This window comes from Dendrobates tinctorius, unplaced genomic scaffold (assembly GCF_039654945.1).
Source record: "Dendrobates tinctorius isolate UK_male_01 unplaced genomic scaffold, ASM3965494v1 ptg000003l, whole genome shotgun sequence".
Taxonomy (NCBI): Eukaryota; Metazoa; Chordata; class Amphibia; order Anura; family Dendrobatidae; genus Dendrobates; species Dendrobates tinctorius.
In genome coordinates this window covers 42924517-42944478 of record NW_027361671.1, presented here as the reverse complement: position 1 = coordinate 42944478, position 19962 = coordinate 42924517, and the positions used below count along the sequence as shown (strand labels likewise).

General features: G+C 45.5%; 1 protein-coding gene across 9 annotated transcripts in view; it reads right to left on the bottom strand.

Moving 5' to 3' along the window:
• The window catches only part of FER (FER tyrosine kinase), a 416817-nt gene that overhangs the window by 355485 nt on the left and 41370 nt on the right, over nt 1-19962 (bottom strand). For 8 of the 9 annotated variants that reach the window (XM_073548571.1, XM_073548350.1, XM_073548649.1 and 5 more), the window contains exon 6: nt 4065-4164. In XM_073548571.1, the coding sequence (XP_073404672.1) occupies nt 4065-4164 (100 nt within the window). Of the gene's footprint in view, nt 1-416; nt 573-4064; nt 4165-19962 lie in introns of those variants that run through there. The other variant, XM_073548897.1, reaches the window with a different exon arrangement.

Below are 19962 nucleotides of genomic sequence, written 5' to 3'. Positions count from 1 at the left end.
ATCATCAGAAGATCCAATCCTAGGCCTTGCCTTTAAGTCATAGAGGAAGTACCGTGCACACTAGATACAGCTGAAGCCCAAAGAGCCCACACCCTACAATCTGTGATCTTTAGCCTAAAAAGATAAAGTAATACTTCACTTTTATTAAACCACTAAGAAAGTGATTAAGGTGCACCAAACCAAACAATACAAAGAAAGGTAAAAAATCATGTAGGGCAAGGCTTATGCCAGCTGAAGGCAAGGAGCCATGTCAACGGGTGAATATATCAGGACGCTGGTGTGAGCCAACTTCTAAATCTTACTTATTTAATTCAGCATCATTGCAGCCTGAGGGGCAGAAGATTATGACATTATAGATTATACACTTTTTTTTTAAAAGCAGTATACCTTTATGTTTGTTGACCTTATCACTCAGGGCAAATGGTAACTGTGCTTCCAAGTAACTTTTCAGAATAAGCATTGAGTATACATGAGGAATAACACATTTTCTGGTCATTATGTGGCTTCTATCCTGCATTCTCCCGAGTTTTCCCCTCTGCATATGCCATCTGTAACTTGTAATCCATGGTTTGCTGGGGAAGGAGACAAGCTGCAGTGATTTCTCCTATAGACAGCACAGCACAGAGGGGACTTCGTACTCTTCATTCACATTGTTAGCTCAAAGACATGCTGCAGCAACACGGAGGACATTATACAGCAGAGGTGAGCTGTGTTGATCTGAATCAACCTCTGATTTGAGTTAAACACTTATTACAGAGCTCTGCACCATGTTCTTTCCCTGCTACTAAAGGGGGTTTTACACTAAGCGATATCGCTGGCAATATCGCTAAAACGTCACTGGTTTTGTGACGTTATAGCGATATTGCTAGCGATATCGCTATGTGTGATACTTACCTCCGACCGGCTCCCCCGCTGTCCATCGCTGATCGCGCGAGAATGTCCGGCTCCATTTCTCGTCGGGCGCTTCCTGCTGAGACTTCCTGCTGTGACGTCCAGCGACGCGTGGAGGCGGGCGGGAGGACGCAGGATCGCTGTGTGTGAATGGTAAGTATCGTGCGCTGCGTCGCTGCTGAATCGCTGTGAGGTCTTTCTGTATGAAAGCTCACTAGCGATCATTTAGCGATGCACCAGCGATCCTGACCGGGTGGTATCGCTGGTCGGATCGCTGGTGCATCGCTAAATGTAAAAGGGCCTTTACTCCTTTTTCTGTAAAAAAAAGAATAGGATTTGTCACGACTCCTCTGAACCAGACACTTGAGTTTCTTTTTCACTAGTTCCGGAGGCAGCAGGGAGGGGATAAGTGGGGAAAGCTGATTTCTCTGATAAGATACCTTACAAAGTTTCTTATAAATCGCCTGTACTATTGACTTATGCAAACATTCTTAAAAGTTCCATTGCAGTTCCACAGATGTGACCCAACACCAATAATGATAGGACTGTACAATTAAGACAAATGGAGGATTTCTTTTAGGAATTGCAATTTGTTGAAACCCTGCTGATCTTCGATGGAGCTGATGAATCACTGTGTGCATCTGTCATTAATGTGATAACTGAAGACTGTAGAGGCTCACATACATTTTTTGGGGTGGAGAAGTTACAGTGTATCAGGCTGCTATAACATGGCGATCATACTGTAACAATATGTAACAGAGGCGCAAGGTTTATATAGGTAAGTAACATGCAGTCTATGTAGTGGGAGAATCTAAAGTTATTGTTTGATAATCAGATGCAATATGAGGCAAGAGTATAAAGAAATATTATAAGACCATTCACAGATGGATTTCATAAAAGAGACCTTGGTTTCCCTCTGAAATGTCTTTTCCCTTTACGAAGCACAGTGTCTTGCCTGCAGAGAGAATTGGCTTGATTACAGTTCTCACACAATGTGCAATGTTTCGACAGCTCCCTTAGTTCTTAAAATATTGATTTAAAAAGCCGACCGAGTCGGGGAGCGAGCAGATGAATGGTGGCCAGCCCCTACCGCACATGTCGTGTTGCCAGGGAACACTTTATGTGAAGGAAATATTTGCAAACAAGAAACGGATCCTGTAAAATTTAAAGGCCTAATAAAATGTAATATGAGCTCTGCCATCTCACTTGTCATGGCTGTCGCTGTGCTATTAATTATGTCACATTATGTCTTTATGGGCAGTCTGGCTGGGAACCTGGAATACTGAATATGCCAGGGAGCAAATATCGACCTCAGGTAAAAGGTTTATCTACCACATACACTATGATTGTCTGCTATTTTGATAACTCTGGGTAAGGTGGCCACATAGGTCAAGTCTGGTATCTCGGACGATCAAAGATTTCTATAAGAATACAGGCCTCGAACACTTTAGGTCTGTGTGCTGCATGACTTGAATTAAAACCTTTTTATTCTGGAAATACTTTGGCTCCAGTACATACAGCTGTAAGACAGATTCAGCAGATGTATCAGGAAGAATGGGCAGCCGAGCCAAAGGCCTGATACTTCTCAGTGAGGGCTTAGAAACAGGTTATGATGTAGCGCGTATTGACACGTGGCAGTGGGAATAGAGTAGACCCCTCTGTAGTGCACCAGTATATGAGATAATGTAACAGGGGCGATGACAACGGGCATGAATATCAATAAGAATGCAGTCATCAGGGGTGGATGTATAGGAACTTTGTATGATGATACGAAGTAGAGACCCATGGTTTCATGAGTGTGGTAATTAATTCAGAAGAGCAGGAAACATTTTAGGCGACTTGTCAAACCATCATGCACTGAAAAATGGTTCTTCCTCTGCGGAGGCCCATAAGGAACTGCTCAATACTATGGACACTTGCCCACTAAAGACAATAATAATTTTATGTCTATAGCGCCAACATATTCCACAGCACTTTACATTTTAGAGGGGACTTGTACATACAATAGACATTACAGCATAACAATAAACACATAGATCATAACAGATACCAAGAGGGATGAGGGCCCTGCTCGCAAGCTTACATGAGGAAAAAGGGAGACTCGAAAGGTGGATGGTAACAATTGCCTTCATTGTTCGGACCAGCCATACTATAAGAATTGGGTGTTCATGTGATGCTGTAACAGTACAGACACAGAGGGCTATTAAATGCATAAAGCATGTGAGAACATGATGCAGGGAACCTGGTTACGGTAAAAATTTTGAATGGGCAACACAGGGATAGTTAGATTAATGTGTTGAGGCGGTAGGCCAGTCTGAACAAATGCGTTTTTAGGGCACGCTTAAAACTGTCGTATTAACCTGGGTAGTGCATTCCAAAAAAATTGGCACAGCACGCGAAAAGTCTTGAAGACAGGAGTGGGAGGTTCTGATTATTGAGGATGCTAACCTCAGGTCATTAGCAGAACAGAGGGCATGGGTAGAGTTGTAGACTGAGACAAAGGACGAGATGTAGGGTGGTGATGAGCCATGGAGAGCTTTGTGAGTGAGGGCAATAAGGTTTTACTGGAATCTGGAGTGGATGGGTAACCAGTGCAATGACGGTCACAAAGTAGAGGCATTGGCATAACGATTGGTGAGAAATATGATCCTTGCTGCAGCATTCAAGACAGATTGAAGAGGGGAGAGTTTAGCAAGAGGGAGACCGATAAGTAGAGCGTTACAATAGTCTAGACGAGAATGAATAAGAGAAACCGTAAGAGTTTTTGCATAGTTGAAAGCAAGAAAGGGTGGAATTCTAGAAAGGTTTTTGAGGTGCAGATAAGAGCGAGCCAGTGATCGGATGTGGGGGGTGAATGAAAGCTCGGAAAGATCCCCTTGAACTGGCATTTGGCAGTGCGGACATAGTACTACATGCTGACGGCACTACAACAGGAGTAGTAATCAGTCCGTGGTTCCAAGGTCAACACAGAAGAACAGCACTTTTCTAATTATTGAATAACTTCCTTCCTCTAGGTAATGAAATGGCTGCTGTTCTTGGAAACAAATATCCATATTCACTGAAATAATGTCTTAAACCACTAAAAATTAAAAATAAATACAAGGTGAAAAATAACAATATGCATTCACAGGTGATTTCTCTTTTAGTCTAAGTTAATAAATAATTAAAATTACCTTTTGTAACGGCTTCTTTAAACTTTTCTTTTGCCGAATTCACTTCTTTTGTTAACTGTCTGTAACCCAATTTCAGTTTTTCTAATTCTGTTTTTGTTACCTAATTGTGAGAAAAATAAAGGCATATTAGTGTTGATTATATAGGCTTCACAACATTTTTTGCTGGTTAAAACTCCAAGAATCTCATGCATTTCTTTTTTTTCCCAATTTTTCAAGCCTTTACCTATTTTATAGCAAAGCCTCTGCAAAACGATCCTGAAAAAAACTTTAATGTTATTAAACCTCAAATATATTTAAAAAAGAAAAGAATGTCACAGCCCCTGTTTGTAGCAAGTTTCTGATGTAGGCCAAGTTGGAGTTCAGAGCGGTGCCGCAAAAATTAATAGATAAATACAGAGTGGTGCTGAAAAGCCCAAAGAAATTTATCGCAAATTCCTACACTTTTAACGATGCAGCCTGAAGACTGTTCTATTTGACACAAGTGAGTACACCCTAAAAGATACAGAAAATTCTCAACTGACATCCATAATCTCATCTAACTAGAAATACCGTAGTTCACCGTCACATTGGGAGTAGCAGTGAATACTTGACTTCTATCAATATCGACTTCCTCCTTATCCACCCACTCTTTGTATTCATTGCGGTCTTATTCAATTATTTCGTAACGTGAAGCGCCGCAGAATGCATGAAAAATGGAGGTAACAAATAAAATAAACCACAAAGTGGCCCACAGTCAGCAGCAACTGCAAAGTGTACCAATGAATGTGCCATACTCTGACAATATAAACAGCTAACATAACCACAGGATAGGTGATAAACTGTTGAAAGGTGGGGGTTTATTCGGGGACCCACACCCATTGGTAGAACGGTGAACTTTTAACCAGTTGGAAGGGAGAGGCAATGTGTATTGCAACAAGCGCACCAATATAATAGTAATTTTTATTTCTATAGAGCCAACATATTCAGCACAACACATAATACAACAGATACCACGAGGAGTGAGGGCCCTGCTCACAAGTTTACTAACCATGAATTATAACTTATGGGACTGCCAAGTGCTGTGCTCGGATTTTCCTGGTATCCCTATAGGGAATTAATGGAGCAGTGGTCAGGCACACGACCTGCCAAGCCATTTTGCAAAGATAAAACAAGCTCCCAGTCAGTGATAAAGATTCCTCTATATACCATACGGTGCAGATCCCAGTGTTGGGACATCCACCGATTATCACCCATACTGGGGATAGGTGATAATTTGGACTAACTGGATAACGCATTTAAGCCAACAGGCTGCCATGTAATTTAAGTACAATTTTTTACCCATGTCTCTCTTTTCATTCCAACAGGCCAACATGTAAAAGGAGACCAAAGCGTGGGCTTTTTGGCCTTCATCTGCATACCACTGTCTATGGACAGAACCCCTGAAGAACAAAAACAAACATATGCCGTGCAGTATACGTTTTATACAATGGGTCCCCATAGTGGATATCCAACCAGTGGCCACTTTTGGGGGTTATGTCTCTAGAGGCTGTGCATCCAACCAGGGCTGTGGAGTCGGTAAGCCAAACCTGCGACTCAGACTGCAACGCCTCAATTTCCCTTACACCGACTCCAACTCCCACATATATTGCTTATATTTAAGTGAAAAATTTTTGTAGTACAATGTGAACATCAGACATTTAATCATTTCTATGATCCAATAATCAAGACATTAAGGCTATGTGCACACGTTGCGGATTCCGCTGCGGGTTGTTCCGCGCGGAAACGCAGGTAAAACCGCAGGTAGAGTGACCTGCGGTTTGGTCTGCGATTTTGCCCTGCGGTTTCACACCTCTACTATGTAAAAAGGTGTGAAACCGCTGCAGAAACCGCCCAAACAATTGACATGCTGCGGTTTGTAAACCGCAGCGTGAGCACAGCGTTTTTGAAAACCCACAGTCTTTCATTGTACTGTACCATGTCAGCGGAACTGCTGCGTTTCCGCAGGGCCAAAACCGCTGCAGAAACGCAGCAGAATCCGCAACGTGTGCACATAGAACATAATATCTATCTAAGGCTATTTATTGGAATACAACTTTAGAACACAAAACTCTAATAAATTGTAAATATGTAATACACTGTATAATATCGATTACATACATACAGTACAGACCAAAGTTTGGACACACCTTCTCATTCAAAGAGTTTTCTTTATTTTCATGACTATGAAAATTGTAGTTTCACTCTGAAGGCATCAAAACAATGAATTAACACATGTGGAATTATATAATTAACAAAAAAAGTGTGAAAAAACTGAAAATATGTCTTATATTCTAGGTTCTTCAAAGTAGCCACCTTTTGCTTTGATTACTGCTTTGCACACTCTTGGCATTCTCTTGATGAGCTTCAAGGGGTAGTCACTGGAAATGCTCTTCCAACATTCTTGAAGGAGTTCCCAGAGATGCTTAGCACTTGTTGGCCCTTTTGCCTTCACTCTGCGGTCCAGCTCACCCCAAACCATCTCGATTGGGTTCAGGTCTTGTGACTGTGGAGGCCAGGTCATCTGGCGTAGCACCCCATCACTCTCCTTCTTGGTCAAATAGCCCTTACACAGCCTGGAGGTGTGTTTGAGGTCACTGTCCTGTTGAAAAATAAATGATGGTCCAACTAAACACAAACCGGATGGAATAGCATACCGCTGCAAGATGCTGTGGTAGCCATGCTGGTTCAGTATGCCTTCAATTTTTAATAAATCCCCAACAGTGTCACCAGCAAAGCACCCCCACACCATCTCAACTCCTCCTCCATGCTTCACGGTGGGAACCAGGCATGTAGAGTCCATCCGTTCACCTTTTCTGTGTCGCACAAAGACATGGTGGTTGGAACCAAAGATCTCAAACTTGGACTCATCAGACCAAAGCACAGATTTCCACTGGTCTAATGTCCATTCCTTGTGTTCTTTAGCCCAAACAAGTCTCTTCTGCTTGTTACCTGTCATTAGCAGTCGTTTCCTAGCAGCTATTTTACCATGAAGGCCTGCTGCACAAAGTCTCCTCTTAACAGTTGTTGTAGAGATGTGTCTGCTGCTAGAACTCTGTGTGGCATTGAGCTGGTCTCTAATCTGAGCTGCTGTTAACCTGCGATTTCTGAGGCTGGTGACTCGGATGAACTTATCCTCCGCAGCAGAGGTGACTCTTGGTCTTCCTTTCCTGGGGCGGTCCTCATGTGAGCCAGTTTCTTTGTAGCGCTTGATGTTTTTTGCCACTGCACTTGGGGACACTTTCAAAGTTTTCCCAATTTTTTGGACTGACTGACCTTTACTAAAGTAATGATGGCCACTCGTTTTTCTTTACTCAGCTGCTTTTTTCTTGCCATAATACAAATCCTAACAGTCCATTCAGTAGGACTATCAGCTGTGTATCCACCAGACTTCTGCACAACACAACTGATGGTCCCAACCTCATTTATAAGGCAAGAAATCCCACTTATTAAACCTGAGAGGGCACACCAGTGAAGTGAAAACCATTTCCGGTGACTACCTCTTGAAGCTCATCAAGAGAATGCCAAGAGTGTGCAAAGCAGAAATCAAAGCAAAGGGTGGCTACTTTGAAGAACCTAGAATATAAGACATATTTTCAGTTCTTTCACACTTTTGTTAATTATATAATTCCACATGTGTTATTTCATAGTTTTGATGCCATCAGAGTAAATCTACAATTTTCATAGTCCTGAAAATAAAGATAACGCTTTGATTGAGAAGGTGTGTCCAAACTTTTGGTCTGTACTGTATGTATATTAAAATATATATATATATATATACACACTCACTGGCCACTTTATTAGGTACACCTGTCCAACTGTGTGTTAAGACTTAATTTCTAATCAGCCAATCACATGGCGGCAACTCAGTGCATTTAGGCATGTAGACATGGTCAAGACAATCTCCTGCAGTTCAAACCGAGCATCAGTATGGGGAAGAAAGGTGATTTGAGTGCCTTTGAACGTGGCATGATTGTTGGTGCCAGAAGGGCTGGTCTGAGAATTTCAGAAACTGCTGATCTACTGGGATTTTCACGCACAACCATCTCTAGGGTTTACAGAGAATGGTCCGAAAAAGAAAAAAAATCCAGTGAGCGGCAGTTCTGTGGCCGGAAATGCCATGTTGATGCCAGAGGTCAGAGGAGAATGGGCAGACTGGTTCGAGCTGATAGAAAGGCAACAGTGACTCAAATTGCCACCCGTTACAACCAAGGTAGGCAGAAGAGCATCTCTGAACGCACAGTGCGTCGAACTTTGAGGCAGATGGGCTACAGCAGCAGAAGACCACACTGGGTACCACTCCTCTCAGCTAAGAACAGGAAACTGAGGCTACAATTTGCACAAGCTCATCGAAATTGGACAGTAGAAGATTGGAAAAACGTTGCCTGGTCTGATGAGTCTCGATTTCTGCTGCGACATTCGGATGGTAGGGTCAGAATTTGGCGTAAACATGAAAGCATGGATCCATCCTGCCTTGTATCAACGGTTCAGGCTGGTGGTGGTGGTGTCATGGTGTGGGGAATTTTTTCTGGGCACTCTTTGGGCCCCTTGGTACCAATTGAGCATCGTTGCAACGCCACAGCCTACCTGAGTATTGTTGCTGACCATGTCCATCCCTTTATGACCACAATGTACCCAACATCTGATGGCTACTTTCAGCAGGATAATGCGCCATGTCATAAAGCTCGAATCATCTCAGATTGGTTTCTTGAACATGACAATGAGTTTACTGTACTCAAATGGCCTCCTCAGTCACCAGATCTCAATCCAATAGAGCATCTTTGGGATGTGGTGGAACGGGAGATTCGCATCAGGGATGTGCAGCCGACAAATCTGCGCCAACTGTGTGATACCATCATGTCAATATGGTCCAAAATCTCTGAGGAATGCTTCCAGCACCTTGTTGAATCTCTGCCACGAAGAATTGAGGCAGTTCTGAAGGCAAAAGGGGGTCCAACCCCTTACTAGCATGGTGTACCTAATAAAGTGGCCAGTGAGTGTGTGTGTATATATATATATATATATATATATATATATATATACACACACACACACACACACACACACACATACATACACAGTCATATGTTAAAGTTTGGGCACCCCTATTAATGTTAACCTTTTTTCTTTATAACAATTTTGGTTTTTGCAGCAGCTATGTCAGTTTCATATATCTAATAACTGATGGACTCCGTTATATTTCTGGATTGAAATGAGGCTTATTGTACTAACAGAAAATGTGCAATCTGCATTTAAACACAATTTGACCGGTGCAAAAGTATGGGCACCCTTATTTTCTTGATTTGAACACTCCTATCTACCGTACTTTTTACTGACTTCCTGAAGCACTAAATTGGTTTTGTAACCTCATTGAGGTTTGAACTTCATAGCCAGGTGTATGAAATCATGAGAAAAGGTATTTAAGGTGGCCACTTGCAAGTAGTTCTCCTATTTGATTCTCCTATGAAGAGTGGCATCATGGGCTCCTCAAAACAACTCTCAAATGATCTGAAAACAAATATTATTCAACATAGCTTTTCAGGGGAAGGATACAAAAAGTTGTCTCAGAGATTTAACCTGTCAGTTTCCACTGTGAGGAACATAGTAAGGAAATGGAAGAACACAGGTACAGTTCTTGTTAAGCCCAGAAGTGGCAGGCCAAGAAAAATATCAGAAAGGCAGAGAAGAATGGTGAGAACAGTCAAGGACAATCCACAGACCACCTCCAAAGACCTGCAGCCTCATCTTGCTGCAGATGGTGTCACTGTGCATCGGTCAACAATACAGCGCACTTTGCACAAGGAGAAGCTGTATGGGAGAGTGATGCGAAAAGCCGTTTCTGCAAGCACGCCACAAACAGTCGCCTGAGGTATGCAAAAGCACATTTGAACAACCCAGGTACATTTTGGAAGAAGGTCCTGTGGACTGATGAAACAAAGATTGAGTTGTTTGGTCATACAAAAAGGCGTTATGAATGGAGGCTAAAAAACACAGCATTCCAAGAAAAACACTTGCTACCCACAGTAAAATTTGGTGGAGGTTCCATCATGCTTTGGGGCTGTGTGGCCAATGCCGGCACCGGGAATCTTGTTAAAGTTGAGGGTCGCATGGATTCAACTCAGTATCAGCAGATTCTTGGCAATAATGTGCAGGAATCAGTGACGAAGTTGAAGTTACGCAGGGGATGGATATTTCAGCAAGACAATGATCCAAAACACAGCTCCAAATCTACTCAGGCATTCATGCAGAGGAACAATTACAATGTTCTGGAATGGCCATCCCAGTCCCCAGACCTGAATATCATTGAACATCTGTTGGATGATTTGAAGCAGGCTGTCCATGCTCGGCGCCCATCAAACGTAACTGAACTGGAATTGTTTTGTAAACAGGAATGGTCACAAATACCTTCATCCAGGATCCAGGAGCTCATTAATAGCTACAGGAAGCGACTAGAGGCTGTTATTTTTGCAAAAGGAGGATCTACGAAATGTTAATGTCACTTTTATGTTGAAGTGCCCATACTTTTGCACCAGTCAAATTTTGTTTAAATGCAGATTGCACATTTTGTTAGTACAGTAAACCTTATTTGAATCCAGAAATATAACTGAGTCCATCAGTTATTAGATATATGAAACTGAAATAGCTGTTGCAAAAAACAAAATTGTTATAAAGAAAAAAGGTTAACATTAATAGGGGTGCCCAAACTTTAACATATGACACATATGACTGTACACAGTATATATACTGTATGTGTGTATATATATATATATATATATATATATATATATATATATATACACATATATACACACACACACACACACACACATACATACACACACACACTATTATTTATTGTTATAGCGCGCCATTTATTCCATGGCGCTTAACATGTGAGGGGTATACATAATAAAAACAAGTACAATAATGTTAAACAATACAAGTTATAACTGGTATAGGAGGAGAGAGGACCCTGCCCGCGAAGGCTCACAATCTACAAGGGATGGGTGAGAATACAGTAGGAGAGGGTAGAGCTGGTCGTGCAGCGGTTTGGTCGATCGGTGGTTACTGCAGGTTATAGGCTTGTCGGAAGAGGTGGGTCTTCAGGCTCTTTTTGAAGGATACATACACAGTATATACATGAATATATATATATATATATATATATATATATATATATATATATATCGATATTTATCCATATCGGTCTATCCATATCATATCTGTACCAAAAAGAATGAAAGCCGAATAGCACACAGACTAACACTCCTTTTTTTTTTTTTTTTTTAGCACCAGTCAGGTACACCTCATAGCTGCCCAAAAGGACGCCCAGGACAGGCATTGCTCGTCTTCAGTAACACATCAATTGATAGTTGGAATAAATAGACTGCATTCACCACCACATCTTCGTAATGTGCATGCTTTATTTTCAAGTGTAGGGGTGTGCAGTATGAGGTTCTGCAGCAGCTGATGTGTGCAGTATGAAATTCTGCAGAACAGTATGAGGTTCTGCCCCCCCCACCCCCAGTGTGAATGTAGCCTGAAGATCTAGGCCTTATCTTAGCCGAGATAAGTCATAGTGTGTGTGAGTATGTGTGTGAGTATGTGTGTGTGTGTATATATATATATATATATATATATATATATATATATATATATATATATATATATATATATATATATATATATATATATATATATATATATATATATATATATATTTTCACACACTATGCCTTATCTCGGCTAAGATAAAGGCTAGATCTTCAGGCCACATTCACACTATGGGCGTAGCCAGGATCAAACCTGGGGGGGGGCAGAACCTCATACTGTTCTGCAGAATTTCATACTGCACACCTCAGTCTATTTATTTCAACTATCAATTGATGTTGATGTGTTACTGAAGACGAGCAATGCCTGTCCTGGGCGTCCTTTTGGGCAGCTATGAGGTGTACCTGACTGGTGCTTAAAAAAAAAAAAAAAAAAAAAAAAAAAAGGAGTGTTAGTCTGTGTGCTATTCGGCTTTCATTCTTTTTGGTACAGATATGATATGGATAGACTGATATGGATAAATGGATAGATAGAGCAGATTTCTAATCTGCTTTTGCTATTGAAAACATTAGCTATGAGCTCAAAAACCTTTCAGGTGATGCCGTTTTTTAAAAAGCTAATCTGCTTTTGCAACTGAAAACCGTATCCTCAAAAAATGCAGGAAAAACACTGTGTGAATGTAGCCTTAGATCAGGAATAGATAATTTATAGGACATTTCATAACTTTCCCAAATTCCTATGAAAAAATATTCAGCACATTCTGCATTGAATTACTGTACCCAAATTATATATATATTTTAGGAGTCGAAGTCGGACCATTTTATATCGACTCCAACTCCACCAAAATGAGCACCGACTCCACGACTCCGACACCCTGCATCCAACAGTCGCCACAAATGAAGTGTGTACCTAGCCTTATTTTACCAATAAAGTAGACCACACCAACTAGAGGTAAGTCACATTAAAGGCCCCTTTACATTTAGCGATGCACCAGCGATCCCGACCACGATACGACCCAGTCACGATCGCTGGTGCATCGCTAAATGGTCGCTAGTTAGCTGCCACACAGGCAGATCTCACAGCGATGCAGCAGCGATCTAGCGGTCGTTACTTACCTTTCAGACACGGCGATCCTGACGTCCTCCCGCCCGCATCCACGCGTCGCTCGTTGGCGCCAGCAGGAAGCGCCCGATGAGAAATGGAGATGCGCGATCCGCGATGGACAGCGGGGGAGCCGGTCGGAGGTATCACACATAGCGATATCGCTGCTGCGTCACCAAATCGGTGATGCTTTAGCGATATTGCTATGTGTAAAACCCCCTTAGGTCATCATTCTCATGCCTGGGATGGGAAGTTTTCAAGTTTTCTCTACTTTTTCTACTAATCCAGCTGATGGTCTGCAACTTTCAACGGCACTCCCACATCCTGAGACCAAGTTCTTTCAATATCAGCAGGCAACAGGATTAGAAACGTGGTAAATCGTGTTTTTTTCATACACAGATCAGATTTTCATCAGCTCTTGACGGAATACTTATAGGTTGTAGCCGATCAGCGGTTGCCGATAGACTGCAATGTACAGTAATCCTGATCTGCTAATCCGCAAATGTGCATGACGGGAATATTATACATGTGGGGGGTTGTACATTTAGTGCCATGTTCATTGCTGCATCCAGGATTTTTATCCGGATCATGTGAATGGGGTTTAAAATACTAATTTTTACTACTGGCAGAACACTTGAGACAAAAACAGCCCAAAGCAGCAAAGTATGTATCCTCACAGGTCAACCGGAAGAAGAACAAGGTCACAAAATAGACACTTCCAGAGAAATGTGTGAAAATATAATTCAATGTTCGGATTTTGTAGTCCCCGGATACTCCCGGTGTCTGCAATAAATGTAGTCAACCCAATCTTTTTTAATGTAATATCTAAGATTTTTTTTTCTATTCTGAGTAAAACAGGATTTTTGGGTTGCTTACCGTAAAATCTGTTTCTCAGAGCCTTCATTGGGGGACACAGAGACCATGGGTGTACGCTGCTGCCACTAGGAGGCTGACACTATGCACAAAAAAAGGGTTAGCTCCTCCTCCGCAGTGTACACCCCACCGACCGGCAGGAAATTCCTCAGTTAGTGAGAAAGCAGTAGGAGAAGTAACAGAATAGATTGAAAAACAGGACAACTCAACTGTAAATAACAAACAAACATAAGAACAGGAGTTGCAGAACATGGGAGGGTGCTGTGTCCCCCAATGAAGGCTCCGAGAAACAGATTTTACGGTAAGCAACCCAAAAATCCTGTTTTCTCGTTCGCCTTATTGGGGGACACAGAGACCATGGGACGTCCCAAAGCAGTCCCTGGGGCGGGAAAGCAAACTTCCATCAGGCCAGCGGACTCACCACCGCTGCCTGCAGAATCCTTCCACCTAGGCTGGCATCCACCGAAGCGTAGGTGTGGACCTTGTAGAATTTCACAAATGTGTGAACCGATGACCAGGTTGCAGCTTTACAAGCTGCAGCGCGGAAGCTCAGTGGCGCACCATCCAGGAGGTACCCACTGCCCGGGTAGAGTGAGCTCTAATTCCCGGAGGGGTCAATCGATGTATGACCCGGTAGGCCTCAAAAATTGCCGATCTGATCCAGCGAGCAATAGTAGCTTTGGAGGCCGGCTGACCTCTTTGCACCCCATTTGGAAGGATGAAGAGAGAGTCTGTCTTCCGCAAAGAAGTTGTCCTAGCTAGGTAGACCTTCATCGCCCTGACCAAGTCCAGCTCGTTCAAGGAGCGGTCCCGAGGACGAGCTGGACCCGGACAAAAGGACGGGAGAACAGTATCCTCATTCAGGTGGAAAGTGGACAGCACTTTAAGAAGGAAAGCGGGCGGAGGCCGCAGAACTACCTTGTCCTAGAGGAGTACCAAGAAAGGAGAGCGGCAAGAGAGGGCCGCCAATTCCGACACGCGCCGGATGGAGGCGAAGGCGATGGCCACTAGGAAGGCTACTTTCCATGAAAGGAGGGATAGGGGAAAGTTCCCTGAGAGGTTCAAAGGGAGGACCTTGCAGAGCCTCAAGAACCAGATTAAGACCCCAAGGATCTATGGGCGCTCTGTACGGAGGAGCCGTATGAGCCACTCCTTGAAGGAAGGTTTTGACCTGAGGACGGGAGGCCAACGTCTTCTGAAATAAAATGGACAGCGCCGAAACTTGACCTTTTAAAGAGCTGAGGGCAAGGCCTGCATCACGCCCTGCCTGAAGAAACGCCAGGACAGAAGGGAGCGAAAAATGTATGGGCAGAATGTCGGTGGACTCGCACCAAAGTGAAATAGGCCTTCCAGGTACGGTAATAAACTTTGGAAGACGATGGCTTTCTGGCCCGGATCATAGTATGAATAACTCGATCCGAAACGCCTGATCGATTCAAAACCTCGGTTTCAACAGCCACGCCGTTAAATTGAGTGGCCGAGAATTGGAGTGGCAAATCGGACCTTGAGACAGCAGATCTGCCCTGTCTGGAAGCTTCCAGGGGGCGTCCGCGAGAAGGTTGACGATGTCCGTGAACCAAGCCCTTCTGGGCCAATTCGGGGCGATGATTGACTGGAATTCCTTCCGCCTTGATTTTCTTCAACAGCCTGGGAAGAAGAGGCAGAGGAGGGAATAGGTAGGGGAGCTTGAACTGCGACCAAGGAATGGCCAGAGCGCTGGCGCCCACTGCGAGAGGATCTCGAGCCCTGGATACAAACTTTCCTGTTGAGGCGAGAATCTAGCAGGTCTACGTCCGGGGTTCCCCAACGACGGCAAAGCTGAAGAAATACCTCCGGACGTAGGGACCACTCTCCCGCCACTAGACCCTCGCGGCTGAGAAAATCGGCGGCCCAGTTGTCCACGCCAGCAATGTGCACCGCGGATATTGCCGGGACTGAAAGCTCTGCCCAATGAAGAATCTTGGACACTTCTACCAGGGCTGAGACACTCCGTGTCCCCCCTGGCGGTTGACATATGCCACCGCTGTGGTATTGTCTGTCTGAATCCGGATAGGCAGGCCCTTGAGAAGCCTCTCCCAGTGAACAAGAGACAGATAAATGGCTCGTATCTCGAGGACGTTGATCGGCAGAGCTGACTCCTGAATCGACCATCGACCCTAAACAGTGTGACTGCGGAACACTGCCCCCGGCCGAGGAGGCTGGCATCCGTTGTCACAATCTGCCAGTGAATGGGAAGGAATGGCCGTCCTAGGGAGATGAGAGGAGACATCAGCCACCAATTGAGGGACTGCTTGACCCGGTATGAAAGACGAAATGGGCGGTCCAGGGAAAGAACAGACCTGTTCCACCGAGACAGTATGGCGTGTTGGAGGGGTCTGGAGTGAAATTGGGCAAAGGGAACCGCCTCTGTCGCTGCCACCATCTTTCCCAGGACTTTCATGGTTGTCCGGAGAGATGGAAGTCGTAAGATATGCAGCGCTCGCACATCCCGCTGCAGGGAGCAAATCTTTTCTTGTGGGAGAAAACCTTCGATAGACGATTGCCGAACAATAGACCCAGAAACACAAGACGTTGTGTCGGAAAAAGGCAGGACTTCCTTTTGTTGATGAGCCACCCGAAATTGGACAGGGCGTCGGGGACGATGGTAAGACTTTGGCGAGCTTGATGAAAGGATGGAGCTTCGATCAGAATGTCGTCGAGGTACGGAAAAAGAACGAGACCTTTGATTCTCAACAAGGCCATCAACGCTGCCATGATCTTCGTAAATACTCTGGGTGCGGTGGCGAGATCGAACGGCAGTGCAACAAATTGGTAATGTTCCTGGCGAATCGCAGGAATTTCTGATGGCCGGAGAATATGGGAACATGTAGATAGGCATCTTGAATGTCTATTTAACACATGAACTCCTGCGTCTCTATGGAAGCGATTACCGACCAGAGACTCCATTAGGAAATGACGCAGTCGGACTGTCTTGTTGAGTAACTTGAGGTCCAAGATGGATGGAACTGTACCGCCTTTTTTCGGTACCACAAACAGGTTTGAGTAAAACCCTGTGAACCGTTCTGACTCGGGGACGGGCACGATCACTCCAGAAGTGAGGAGAGAGGCGATGGACGCAAAGAACCCCGGAACTAAGGCAGGATCTTTTGGAGGTTGGGACTCGAAGAAACGATCCCGGGGACGAGAAATGAACTCTATCTTGTATCCTGATGATACCACCTCCCTGACCCAAGCGTCCTCTACTGAGGCAAGCCAGCCGTCTCTGAAGAAAAGACGACGACCTCCCAATTGGGAAGGACTCTCGGGGGTTCGTTGATAGTCATGCTGATGTGGACTGTCCAGATCTGGATCCGGAGGTTCTGCCCTGGGAGGAGTGAGATCGCCTGGAGGGAGTGGGTCTGAAAGACGCCTTTTTTCTATCCTGGCGTACCTGCGTTTTCTGTTGGTTAGAGAAGTTGTCTGCCGTATTGAAACGGTGGAATGTCCGAAAGGGCCGAAACTGACGTTTTAGCAGAGGTCTACGAGGCTTGGACTGAGGGAGGAGGGAACTCGTGCCTCCAGTGGCGTCCTTAATAATCTGATCCATCTGGGATCCGAAGAGACGCGCTCCCTGAAAAGGCAGATTGGTAAGAGACTTAACTGAATTCAAATCCGCCTGCCAAGCCTTGAGCCAAATTGTACGTCGGATTGCCACAACGCTGCTTGACGCCTGAACTGCGCAAGACGCGACATCCAAGGAGGCAGAGAGCAGATAATCCCCTGCATGGGAGATCTGGTTGGCCAGTTCGGACAATTGCTCTGGTTGGGCCTTACCTAGGATGCCCTTGCAGAGATCCTCTGCCCAAGTGGCTATGGCCTTCGCTACCCAAGAGGAAGCGAAGGCTGGGCTTAGCACCGCTGCAGCCGCTTCGTATGCTTTGCTAAGGATTCTATAATCCTATCATTCGAATCCTTTAGTGACGCCACACCTGAAATCGGGAGGACCGTGCTGTTAGACAGTCTGGACACAGGTGCGTCTACCGAGGGGGAAGCAGACCAGTTGTTGGTGAGCTCCTTGGCAAACGGGTACAGCACGCCGAGGCGCTTCCCTCTTTGAAGGCGCCTGGTCGGATTTTCTCTTTCCCTGGTAAGGATCTTGCCAAACTCAGAGTGGGAGGCGAAGACCCTGGAAGGTGTTTCTGCCCGTCTGAACGAAACCTCCTGTTCTGAGGATTTCGCAGGGGAGTCTGAGATTTCGAAGGTGTGGTTAATCGAGGCAATGAGGTTCTGACCGTAACCTTCATGTCCGCGTCCAGCTCTAAGATCCATTCGGATGACAGATCCGAGAACGCTTCACCTGACTCGGGTCAGGAGGCACGGGAGGGCGACTGCTGGGAAGGACTATGTGGGGATGTGAGGCCAGGAGGGGATCCCGGCCGGTGATCCTGTCTGGGCCTTTGCGGCTTCTGCTGGCTGGCTCAGATGGAGCTTCATGTGACCTGCTGGACCCTGCAGAAGTGTCCAGGGGCAACTTATCAAGGACGACTACTATGGACTGAGACACCCTGGTGAGGCCTGCCACTGATTGTGAAAGAGACGAGGCCCAACCAGGAATGGGGGGTTCGCTTTCACGTGGCGCAATATGTGGCTCCTGGACGGAGTCATGCTGAATGGGATTGCTGCAGTCCAGGCAGAGGGGTGGGGGCAGGCGGACGGCCACGCTCAGCCTTAGAGATAGGATAATGAAGGAGAAAAGAAGAAACCTGCGGAAATGCTGGAAGGTTGGGGGACAGAAGGCAGAGAAGGGTGTCAATCTGCAGTTGCAGAGCTACTCACGATGCGGTGTCCCCAAAGGTGCTGATACACTGCTCGTCTGAAGATGCAGGGCCCCAGCAGAGGAGAACGTGGAATCCCTCTGTGTCCGGCTGACATGGTGATAAAATGGCGGCAGCCTGAGGGAACCAGGATAAACGCGCGACTTCAAACGAAGAAGATGGGCGGAGCTAGCTGCTGAGGCAAAGAGGGTACCGCCCGCTGCCCACCGCAGGTTCTGAGAGGCGGTGGGTGGTCCTAGAACGGGCGGGAGAGAAGCCCGCCTATGAGAGAGAGAGCGGGGGGGCGTGGCCGCGACGTCAGAGAAGGCCCGAAATGAAGCCGGGGACTAAATTAATGGCGACGGCCGCCTGTCAGCGCGGGGCGGCGCAGAGGTCTCGCAGCGTCGCCGCGGCCACCTCCCTACCTATCACCTGGATCCCCTGCCGAACGCCGAAGAAAGAAGGAGGTGGAGAAGCATAGAACAAGGCCCGCGCAACAGCCGGGGCCCGTACGAATGCGGCGGCCGCCGGGAGGCGCGGGCGGCGCAGAGACTCCACAGTACTCCCTCGGCGACCGCTCCCAAGAATCCTGAAACCGCCAGGGGGCCGCATCTTGGACTGCATACTCACCTCCGTTTGCAATAAAGGTACCTGATATATCCCACGCTGTCTGCGTCTTTGTGGTATCCGCGCCTCATCCGACCGACAGGCTCTGGTAGGCGAGTGGGTGGGAGGCGGGGGGCGAGGACTCTCCTGATCGCTGGCACGCACCCGTGCTAAGCTGTGGTCCCGCCACTGAGAGCTATGAGGATACGGGGTGGCAGTACACGCCGTACTCATAGTCTCTTGAGGGAGTACAGTAGTGACCATTCACACTGTATCCCTCCGGAAACCTGAAAAGGAACGACGCACATCGAGGTAGATATGGGTCTAATGAAAGACCCGTGTCCAACTCCTACTGACACTAAGCTAAACTGAGGAATTTCCTGCCGGTCGGTGGGGTGTACACTGCAGAGGAGGAGCTAACCCTTTTTTTGTGCATAGTGTCAGCCTCCTAGTGGCAGCAGCATACACCCATGGTCTCTGTCCCCCCCAATATGGCGAACGAGAAACTTTTTTTTTTGTATAAATTTTATAAAAGTGTAGTCACAGTTAAGGAGAAAGGATCCTAGTGATGACTGACCAAACATTGCGGAGCCTGGATCGCAATGTTGGATGAGTCCACATGCCATAGATTTTCCATGGCACACAGTTTACACAATGCTTTGCAAAAGGCAAGATCAAAGTCCACAGTAAGGAATAAAAAAATCCACTGCGTTCCCTCAGTTTCAAAAGTGATTTATCTACCCCATCCACATACACTGTACTTTAAATTGCTGCAGTTTTTGCAGAGAGAAAAGCAGCAAATTCAGAGTGTGCATATTTGACCAACAGAATACTGAAAACCCGCAGGTAGAAAATGCACATGCAATTTTAGGGTGTTTCTGCGGCGGAAATGCATCAAAAACAAAAGTAATCCGCACCCAAGCATAACAAAGTTATGTCAAAGCAATGAAAACAGAAGT